The 11,091-nt window shown below is 47.5% G+C and overlaps 1 protein-coding gene across 1 annotated transcript; it reads right to left on the minus strand.

Annotated features, from left to right (window-relative positions):
* Positions 1–215: 215 nt before the first annotated feature.
* Positions 216–3,750, minus strand: LOC144138009 (non-structural maintenance of chromosomes element 4 homolog A-like). Its single transcript, XM_077670041.1, has 2 exons — positions 3,056–3,750; positions 216–1,152 (listed from the first exon to the last, which is right to left on the minus strand). The coding sequence occupies exons 1-2, from the start codon at positions 3,611–3,613 to the stop codon at positions 784–786; spliced, it is 927 nt and encodes a 308-aa protein (XP_077526167.1). The 5' UTR covers positions 3,614–3,750; the 3' UTR covers positions 216–783.
* Positions 3,751–11,091: the final 7,341 nt, after the last annotated feature.

Genomic DNA, 11,091 nt, shown 5'->3' on the forward strand with positions numbered 1-11,091 from the left:
CTACCGGTCGCGTCGCAGGAGTTCTCATGGTACCTACTACTTATTTCGAAGGCATTCGGCCAGGGTGAAATTTGAGTGCAGTTGGCCTTTAAAAACAATGAACAACTCGATCTCATAAGTATTTCATCAATCAAGTCTTGTCCTAATTGTAAACACGGCGTCGTGAACATGACCACCACCTCCTAACCGAGGCTACAATAGAAAACGTATACATATTATTGTGATCTGTAGCCTTTATATATTAAGGTAACAGCTTCAGTTTTGATTTAATAAATGTTTTAACTAGACAGAAAAAGTAACACGAACACTAACTTGAAGTGCCATAGAACGCTGAGGTGTTCACCTTGCTCGCTTGTTTTGGTAAAACATTGGTGGATGGTAAAGGCGCGGCATTGGCGAGATGGCAGCACCGTTCTGCAGAGCGGGAAGTGCGAATGCTGGCCGAGAGGTTCAAGTGGGGGTGACGACAATTGTAAATCATAAAAATGCTTTAAAAATCGTGTGCACAATTGCAACGTGCCTCAAAGAGATAATACAGCTTTGACTTTAAAAACCGCCATCTGGCTACAGGTACCACTAGTTAGTGCCTGAATGACTTTCACAGCGCACTTCATTTGTGCGTGGAAGAAGGCACTTTTCCGCCTCCATTACTCTAGTAGTTGTGGCCAAAAATAGCACTATCAACTTGTTCACTGCATAAGCGAAAATAAACTTATGTTGCCCTGATGACAATCTCACCCATAGCTGTATATATATGTACAAAATTACAGTTTCCCGTGGTTCTCACTCTGGAATCACAGGCTCTGTGATTCCCAGCGCTTTCACAGCCTCCTGCCACTGTTTCATGGAGAGAGTCATAGCAAAAACGTTTTTGTTGGCAGCGCGGCAGTTGCTGCTCTCACTGGTGGACACTGGCTCCACCACCAAAAGTCCGTCCCCGTCGGAGAATATGCGAGCGTGGCCCTCGTTGATCAGAAACGACAGGTGGAAGATGTTCTCGCAGGTCTTGGCAAACGATCGCGGGTTCAGCACAAACTCAAAGTAGTGCACTGGTCTGTTGCCCAGGCGAGTGTACAGGAGGTGAAGGAGCTTGTGAATCTTGGTGATTTGCTCCGTGGTCGTCTCCTGGTTTGTCTGCTGGACGGAGCGAACCTGAAAGAGGAGTGAAAGAAAGGGATTGAACACTGAGAACTGGCTTAAAAAAGGGGCCCAAAGATAAAATGCAAGTTTAGTTCATTAACCCTTTCACTGTCAAGGGTTCCTGGCCGTGATGCACCCCCAGTGTCGGCTTGGTTTCCAGAATATCAGGGAACGAGCATAGTGATTTATTTGACTTGATAGCGTCCAGTACGTAACGAGTCTAAAGGAAAGAGTGTAAGTGAAAAATCGCCTTTCTTCCAGATATTTTCCGTTCGCCGTGCACGCTTTCGGGATGACAACCCCACCGTTTCAACATCACACTCTGACGCTGTGGAACTCACACCCCTTCCTCGGATGAGAAACTCTCAGAATGCAAATCAGAGCTCCGCTCGTATTCGGATCAGAATCGGAAGAACCATCGCTCCTGTCTACAGTCAAAGGCCTTGCGCGGTCAGCCATCCTCAAGTAACCGCGCGCATGGAGGGAGCACTTCCAGCAGCCCGCACAACGCACAGAAATGGCGCGTCGCGAAATCATCATGGCAGGTATAGATAGAGAGAGATGCGAAATCATGATGGCAGATACAACATTGGTACAACAACCTCGTGCGCTGCTGACGCCAGCAAGTGAGAGCGTGGCAAGTGAGCGAAAGCTGAGATTGAGTCATGTGTTAGTCTATTGGAGAGGCAACGGCGCGCTCAGCTGAGACAGATATACAGTGTGCGGAGCGACTATCCCCCCCCATCAACGAAAGCTGGGCGCGATCGCTTCATCCTCTTCAATATAGATGGTATTCGTTGAAAAGTTTAGCGGTCAATTTCTTCACTTGGCAACACTGGAAACGGCCACAGACATGGCCACGGACACGGACACGGCGCAGCCTGGGCCACTGCGGCCGCATGCCGAAGAAAAAAAAGACACAGGCGTGCGTCATCTGCTCCATTTCAATCCGATTCTAAACTGTGGCGCCAACAGAGATGTCATTAATCACACTCACAGTGAACTCGACGCAATACTTTGTGTTCGGAGAAGAGTTCGTAACGTGAAACACAGTCATGTGTTTCACAGTCGTGCTTAGCACGGACAAGTGCCGCCATCCCGCGGAGCCCGACGTAACCGGCGCACTCACGCGGTTGCATGGAGGAGAAAAGGGGTGCCTGATCTGCGGGCCGTGCGCACAACGTCGCCTAGCAACAGACGCTTGCCCACAGATATGGTGGCGCACACTTGATTGCCTGCATGCATTCCACGCCTTTGAATACTGAGGATACTATCGATTGCAAGTGAAAATACAAGCTACTAGAAAGATTCGACAGATGGTGCGAATTTTTGAACGCACAATAGAAAACGTACTGATACGTCAGTAACACTGAGGAGGCGAAATGTGAAAATGTACCAGTACATCAGCGACAGTGACAGGGTTAAAAAGACTGGCTTGCCCCGATAGCAATGATACCAATTTTATACAAACTTCAAACAAATAATAGCGATAGTAAGGAAAACAGATAAAAAAGTGGTGATTCTCCACCACTTTCCGCCTATTCCTTTATGATGTCACACAATCTTAGTGACATCTACGGCCGCTGACCAACCAAAAACCGACCGGTAAAAAACACAAGTTACCGAATGTAGTGGGGCTTCTTGTTGGGCTTAATTGTATCACGTGAATTCTTTCACCCCGCAAACACGCTGGCAACTACGTTATTATTGCTGCCCCATATTAGCGACATTTAAAAGTTTGTCGACATTGCTTGCATTTTTTGCGGTTGAAAAAGCGTCTTCTGTCGCTGGATTGAGGTTGAGTGAGTTACCAGGGGATAAGTTCTCTCAAACTAAACTCCTTTAAAACGAACGCCACGCGGCCTATTTAGCGAAATTTCGACCGATTCATTTTCTGCGAAATTCGGGGCGTTACCTGCGTCGGAACTGTCGGGGCCCGATCCACCGTGTCCTGATCCTGGCGCCTCGTGCGGGGCTGGCGAACCTTGGGCGGCAATTCACCCGGCGTCCCGTACAAGTACCACAGGGGCACGCTCGACTGGAACATTCCCTCGCCGAGCCTGCCCAGCCTGGCCCAGGCGCTCACGTTGACCGGGCCCGTCCCCGACGACTTGAACACCGAGCCGCGAACTCGGACCGCAAACTCTTCGGCGTCGAATGTCGTGAAGTCGATCGGGACGGCCCTCATGCGCTCCCGTCCCTTGTTTCCCATGAGGACCATGAGCTTGGAGTCGAGCACGGCTTCGGGCAGGCGCGTCACCCTCCCGAAAAGCTCCTGCGCCTTGTCCAGCGTCCTGTGAAGCTCCTCGCTCCTCTCCCCGGAGTCCTTCTGCGCGTCGTCGATGAGCTTGTAGTACGCCCGCCGCACCTTCCGTCGCATTTCGCTTTCCTCGGCATTGCCTTCGGTCGACTGCTGGGAGCAGGAGACTCCGTCGACCATGTCTTCGTCCTGGGAAGATTCCGACATAGTCATCTTTGCTTGGGTGTCCGCTGTCGCGTCAGAACGCACGAATACGGGTACGTAGGACGGCGAAGTCGGCGCCTTTTGTATTGAGCAGTTCCGCGCGAAGAAAAGAGCGCGAACACATGCGGACCTGCCCTTCAGGGGAGGAATTAACCGACCGTTTCGGCGGGTGAGGATGAGCGCTAGGCGGATGTGACGTCACGTGTGTTCCCAGCGCTCCCGCGCGGTATGTTTACATTTTTCCGAGTGCTGCCTACACGGCGTGCGCGCCGTAGAGACTCAAGTAGCCGCGTTGGACTTTCGCTGTCAACGCAAGTGTGAATGGTTGTCACCCTGTCAATCGTCGTTCAACAGCTCCAGCGTCTTCTGGCTCTACGGCTGTGCAATCAGCCGTGGGCGTTCAACTGTCCACCATCGGCCGACTCAGGTGAGCGCTCCTTTTTGGCGGGTTTGCAATCAGTTCGCATATCTCCTACTGAAAAGCTCAATTGCTTTCTGCTCGCTGCAGTTATATTAGCGACGTTTACGAAATTCTTAACGGCGCGTTCTCACCGTCTTGCGTCATTGTCACTGTTTATGCTGCTCTGTTCGCCTCTGTCGGCGATCGCGAGCTGTTGACGGTTTGTTGCACGCCGCAGAAACTCGCTCGCATGCAAACCCGTCTCGCCCATGGCGTAATTCTTTGTCTCTTCTTTAATGTGGCGTCATTAAAATCACTTGTTAGCCTCGAGGCTTTTTCTAGACAACGTGCCTTGTGCTAACCGTGTTGTAACGAAAATGAACTTGCAGTACGATCTATTGGTGAAGATAGGAGCGTGACAGGACGCTGTTGGGAAGGTTTTCGTGTGTGCGTGTGGTTCGTGAGGGCGTTGCAACACACTGCTTTAGCCTGTTGCACTCGTTACTGCATCCAGCACTTTTGCTTGCCAGGAGTGCCTGCCAAGGGATGCTGACTTCGTTATGTGTTTTCATCTTTAATAGTGAGGCCAGTCGGCGTTCAATAACCAATGGAATTCAGCGGGAACGACCCGGATAACGCAGGGCGGGCAAGAGCACTGCTTGTGTGGTCTTCTCTGTCGTTTGACCTTTTTTTACTCATCCTAGACTGTTTATTTACTGCTGCCTGAACGGTGTTTCATTCCTCATGTTCCATTTCTTTCTCTTGCAGCATCTCTTGACTGCAGTCACGGTACCCCTAGCCTGCCTGCAGCACTCATCCTGCCATTCCAGTGGGAACTAATGTTCGCAGGCCACTTGTCACAACCTAACGGGTTCCCGCACTTGCCTGGCTTGTAATTGATGGTATACTTTAGATCCACCATTGCGTTCTCACTCTGCGTACATTTCAAGTGAGGGTTTACAGTAACACGGCAGTTGATAGCCATGAAGACAGCAGCGTGTGTACTGGAAATCAAACTCAGTTATTTAGGCCAATGTCAATACCACCCTGGTCTACGTATCCATTCCAGCCTGACATTTTCAAGCACAAGTTTTTCAGTAAGTAGTGAAACAATGAAGAGGTAGGGATAGCTTATGCACTGCTTATTTACTACCTTTATTTTTTTACTGTTGAAAATGTATGGACGATGCTATATGTACCACCTAGTGAAGTCCCACCAGAAATTGTTATATGCACTATCGATATCGCGCAATCTATGAGGCAGGCTGGCGTTACCTTCGTGCAAACGGCATCGTACGTGGTTTCCGTCACGACAAAGTTTGCACTGTAGTCTTGGATGTGTAATGGGTTATGGCTGACCACAGGGCTGTTTACGGTGCCTTTCACATTCCAGTGGAGGCAGGCACAGAAATTACGTGGTCGGCCAGGTCAACACCGTAGATATACCGTGCCTTGGCTGCCCACGTCATTTTTTTTTTTTTTACTTTTGAGTTTTGTGTAAGCAAGTATGTATCTAGTGCCCCTATGCTGTCTATCCTTGGGTTTTGTAAACCCTCTAAATAATATCACACGGTAGCTTTATTCATCTTCATGAGATTTCTGAGGTGCCAGATTGCTCAGATCTCTCATGGTCTCCTGTGGCTGCAGGGATGTACAATGTCTGGGGTTCGATTCCTGGCTGCCGAGGCTGCATTGAATTTACAAAGCCAAAAAAATTACCTTTTGTACGCGATGTCTTGGTTTACGCTGAAGATTCTCGAGTGAGAGGTCTACTACGCTGCCCTGTGCCTCATAGTGCGAAGTGCCTTCAGTTTTACTCGATTATGCAGCAGTCAATTAATGCCTGCTCATGCAAACTCTTGAGTGCAAACGGGAGAAGGTGCGCCTACCTTGCCTTGAGCTGCTAGACCAAGTTGGCTTTTTCACACGACCTCTAAGCTGTGCGAGAAAGCCATACAAGGCTAAGAATGTTGTAAAATACGCCTTTTATGTGAAGCAGCTCATCCATAGCATTTAAAAAAAAAGCTTAAAGGAGCCATGAAGACAAAACACAAGTTTGTGTTATTCGAAAGATTTCGTGTTTATAGGGCCCCCAGCGCTTGTCCGCATGCAAACGGTGCTTTATTCACTGAGAAATTAGTTAATGCAAGCTAAAATTTTGATTTTCCCACTAAATGCGTTTTCGTGGTCTGCAATGACATCACAGGGCCTTGTTTACCGTTAGTGAACCTAGATGACACCACCACACCGCGGCAAGCCATTTTCTGCCCTTGGTTTGTTTGTGAACGTATTTGTACCTGGCTTGTTTTGTTCATGGAGACAATCGTTTCGTGAAACATGGTGCTCCCTCGACAAATACGGTCATGCAAGACATCATCACTTGCGTCAATCGGCCAATGTCGTCTGAAACAATCCCAAAGCCCCGCAGTCCTGTGCAGCTAGACCATGCATAGTGCAACAGCAGTACGCATCGGTACTTCTATGTTTACGTGTGCTTTCGTAACCTCCACTGTTTGTCCCACCATTCTTAGTGCTTTAAAAAGAATGTGCCCTCAATTTAAGCGCAAATAGCTCGTTCTGCAAGCTTATAAGCTCTGCCTAATTTGCGTTTGCCTTTGCCGCTCTCCGCCAATCGCAGGGCTGTCTGGTATGACATCATAGGTTCTGTTGCGCAAAATGAGCTAGTGGGTCACATGGCCATTCCCTTTTTTCCTAATTATGTAGCTTATTTGAGCAAAGTTTACGGTAAAAGTGGTGTCAGTATGATTTTAACGAGACAATCTTTTGAATGAACCAAACTTGTGTTTTCTCTTCATGGCTCCTTTAAGGTACATTATTTTGCAATGTAATCATTAAACGTTTTACACCCTCCTACCACCCTGCTTTTATTGTTAATAAACGCGCTTTGTATTGTAGACACAGGAAAATGAAGCAGGAAGACTTATAGATATTTTTTTCAGCTGCACAGTGTCCCAGGCTATGCACCTGATGTAATGCTGTTTCTTCATCACGGTTTGCATTGTGCTTTGAAACAGTTTGTTACCAAGATCCAAAGACTCAGTTGGAGATTTCATGTCATGAATGATACAAAAAGATCATCTGTGGAAGCAATGCCCATCTTATTCTTGTCATTTTGTAGTTTATGAGAGCTGCTGCATCCAAGCATTGTATGGTATATTTATGAACTAGAAAATACATGGAAAAGGCAGTCTCTAAGCTGGAGGAAAACTGTCGAGTAGCATCTGCATTTAGTTTAAATAGTGGCGTGTTGCCCAACTGCTGGGCAACCGCTACTAATTTTATGCCATGTGAACTCTTAGGCGGTTACATGTTGATAAAAAAATTACGTGCTATCTTCAGTCATTCACTGCAACTCGTTTGTGCTCATGGGGAGCATTCGGAGTGTGACGCTTAGCATGACAAAAATCAGAACACGCGTAATCAGTTGGACTCAAGCTATACCTGATCATGATGCGTCTACTTCTGAATGCTTAAATACCTGGTCATATATGAAAAACGGCCAACTTAACAAGCTGAAGGAAAGGAAGCAGCCCCACCCCTTCACCATAAAATAAAAAGAATGTTTGCTGGTAATTAAAAATAGGTCTGCATCCAAAAGGTCCAAGGGACAAGGGAGGCTGTTGTTTCTTACGCATTCAAGAATACATCAATACTGTTATTGTTTTACAATATAAAGTGAATTTTTTTTACACTACTTCCTCGGCTTCAGTTGGTGTTGTCCTTTCTGGGTGACCTATGAGACCAAAGGTACAATGTAATTAACAGCACGGCAAAACTGGTTGTAAGCGTGACACAGAAAGAGCACAAAAATATCCATGGCAAAACTCAGGACTTCTGTTGTGTTGTTTTTAACTATAATTATTACTTAATTTTGTTTCGTCCTATGGCACGATTCAATTCTCGAAACCAGCTTTCCTGCGAAACTTATTGAGCACATTTTTCATACCAGGCAATATTATGTGCAATGGCTGCACAACACTTTCTGCCTGAATATAAATGTGGCCAAAAAATGTCTGTTATTTTGAAGCAGGCAGTTTTCATTGCCAGTCAGACAAAATGGGGCCAGATGCCATCTGTGCAGAACCGCATGTGACCGCACCATGGGAAGTGTTGTCCAGTTTTTTGCAAATCACTTGTTAGCCCTACGGGAACCACAGCACGTCTAGTGACCGCCATAATCTTTTTCTCAGCCATATAAATTCACGTGAGCCTTTCTCATCCTTATTTAAAACAGATTTCCTTTTTTATTGTTTGAACCCTTTTTACAGTAACCGCTATTTTTTTTTTTGTAGAGAAAAGGAACTGCCACCTAAAGAAAACCACCTCTGTTTCGAAAATGATATGCTCAAGATTAGTATCATACTACACAATGAGAACATATAAATGTTAAAATGTAAAAAATTAGCCATATACACAAATAACTTATGAAGTGTGCCTCTGGGCAAATTGGTTTTCAATACATAAACAAAGGAGTGCTTCAAAAAGAAAGAATGGTCTGTTTCACCACAACCTAAAATGTTGTTTTGGCTCTGAGGAAGATTAAGTACACTATTTATATGGTACTAGGAAATGTCTAAGCAGCATTCCTGACTCGTCCAGTCTTTCTCCGAGCATTACTGACAGTTTCTCTCTTGTTGATCGAAGGAAGTAGTGAAATGCACTGAAAGCATCGAATCTGCATTTGCACCGTTCAGTTGCATGGTCTGGTTCATTAACAAGGAACCACACGACGTACAGACATGCTCGCACGTCAGCTCAGAGTTGTGTATCGAGAAAGTCTGGGCGAGCTAGAGAAGCTGTTGAGGAAATATAAGCTTGCCAGTCGACACAGGTGTTGTACTTAAACATCAGTAAAGCAAGCATTATGGGCCAAACCAACGATGCCAGAAATAGCTACATTCATACTGGGCAAGTGTTCGAACCACTGTGGTGGGTTGACGCCGCGATGATAAAGTTGCCCCGCCAGCTTGACAGCCCTGGCGCGAATTTTGTGTGTCAGTCCAGCCCACAATTGAAGACTTCCACGTTATTATTGTGATTTGTGGCAGCCAGATTGCTGGGATCAGCCCATGGATGATCGGTCAGAAGCAGTGACAAGCAGCCATGTTGACCCTCCGAATGCTTGAAAGTACGTGAACACATATAAAAAAGTGTTTCTGACTGCACCTAGATAATGCTATATTGGTGTTGGGTATAGCAAAATCTGGTGGGACTGTGGGACTTCACTACGTAGTACATATAGCATCGTCCAAAATTTATAATAGGTTACATCAATACTTTTTCACACTTATAGGTTTTGATCATGGAGTATCCACAAGCTCGAATCCACATATTGAAAACTGGGAACTTTTTACTGCAAAGCAGTACATGTCTAACCCCCCCAGTTTTCATTCCGGTGTCATCGATTTACTCGGCGCTGCTTCGGGGTTCCTCCTCACCACCGCTCACCCCTCTTTCACAACTATTTTCCCCCTCGCCTCTGCCGATGCCCCTTTGGCAAGTTACACAGTCGGCAGCTAACAGCGGTGGTGCGGTTATCAGATGATTGCGAAAAATAAACAGAAGCAGGGACTGGTGTAAAAATGCACTCATGATTACTACACTCATGATTACTACACTCCCTAATATGAAATATGTGCGCAGCGCGAGCTGCAGTCTTTTCGGTCATGGCGCATTTCTGCTGAGTTTCAGGAAGTGTTTGCGTTATCAGTGAACATACGGCGGCGTGGGTTACTCTGCTGCTACCTCGTAGTGCGCCGCCGCCGCCGGCCAGCATGTTGCAAATCATTTTCGAACCTCCCGCGCAATAGTCGCATGGTTCGGATTAGCCCCGCACAATTGAGCAGCGAGCATGTTGCTGCATATGGTGTTTGAACCACCCGCGCAAACGTCACGTGGTTTGGATTAGCGGAGAATGGAACAGCGTCTGGGGAAAGTGTCAGGGGGAGGGCACTCCTTGGTGGCGGTGCATAAGACGTGCGAGGGAAAGGCAGTGAAAGAGGTGACGCCATAGCCGCACGTGTCGTACTCCCCTTCAGCCTTCGCCAGACACTCCTCTCCGTTTTCTTCCTTTCGTCCCTGCTGTGTTCGCTCACTAGGATACGTGGACAAAAACAGACGCCGCTCTCGCGAAGCCCAGGTAGCGGTTACCAAAGGGCAGCCCCCTAAAACGACCAAAACTCACCGTCACTGTTGACGCTCAAATTAACTTCGCCAAATAGCTGCGAATCCCTGCCGGTAGAAGAGAGACTTCCCCAGTGGAAATGCCGGCTTGAGCCCATATTTCTTTTTGAGCTTGGAAGGCCTTCCGAGCAACATTTTCGCCGGTGTCTTTCACGCCTAAGTATGCGCCATCATCAGTGGCCGGTTTATGCGTGCACAGTTTGCGGGTAAAAAAGGGGGGTGTGCACGCACAGCTAGGCTTCTTGCCGCTGCTACTGAAATGCCGGTGGCGCTGGTGCGAGATTTAGATGTCAAAATTACATGGCTCAATGCAGTTAGTTGGCTGTCCTCCTTAATCAAGCGGTTCGGGTGGGGGTTGATGTGTTACACATACATCTTACACACACAGGAAGATCCATACGAGCGGGAAGGAAAACGTACAGCCACATCTTTGTCCGGGAGAATAGAGCTCAAGGGCTTTAAGGTTTTAAATCGTTATGTGACGGATGCATGCCGTTTGTTTGGAGGACGAAGAGCAAGAATTGAAGCGTTGGCCCGATCACAAGCGCCAATGGGCACAAAAACAACAGAAAGCTGCTGGCGGCGCCGTTACCGCACCAAGTTCACCTCTTCGAGTAGCGACAAATCCCTTCCGGATGAACAACAGCTTACCCGCTTGGAACGCCAGCGTGAGCCAATATCACTTCAGAGGGCTATCGGGATATTTTCGACAGTGTCTGTCACTTTTAAGCACGTGCACATGTCTGGCTGCCGGTTTACGCGTGCGCAGGTTTGTAGTGAAGAATAGTGGGAGGGAGGAGGGGGGCGGGCACGCGCAGCCATGGGTTTCTTGCCCGCCCTGATGGATGGAATGTCCGTTGTGCTGGTGTGAGGTTTAAACGCG

The sequence above is a fragment of the Haemaphysalis longicornis genome, unplaced genomic scaffold (assembly GCF_048455015.1).
Source record: "Haemaphysalis longicornis isolate Haplotype H1 unplaced genomic scaffold, Haemaphysalis longicornis Haplotype H1 scaffold_5, whole genome shotgun sequence".
Lineage (NCBI taxonomy): Eukaryota > Metazoa > Arthropoda > Arachnida > Ixodida > Ixodidae > Haemaphysalis > Haemaphysalis longicornis.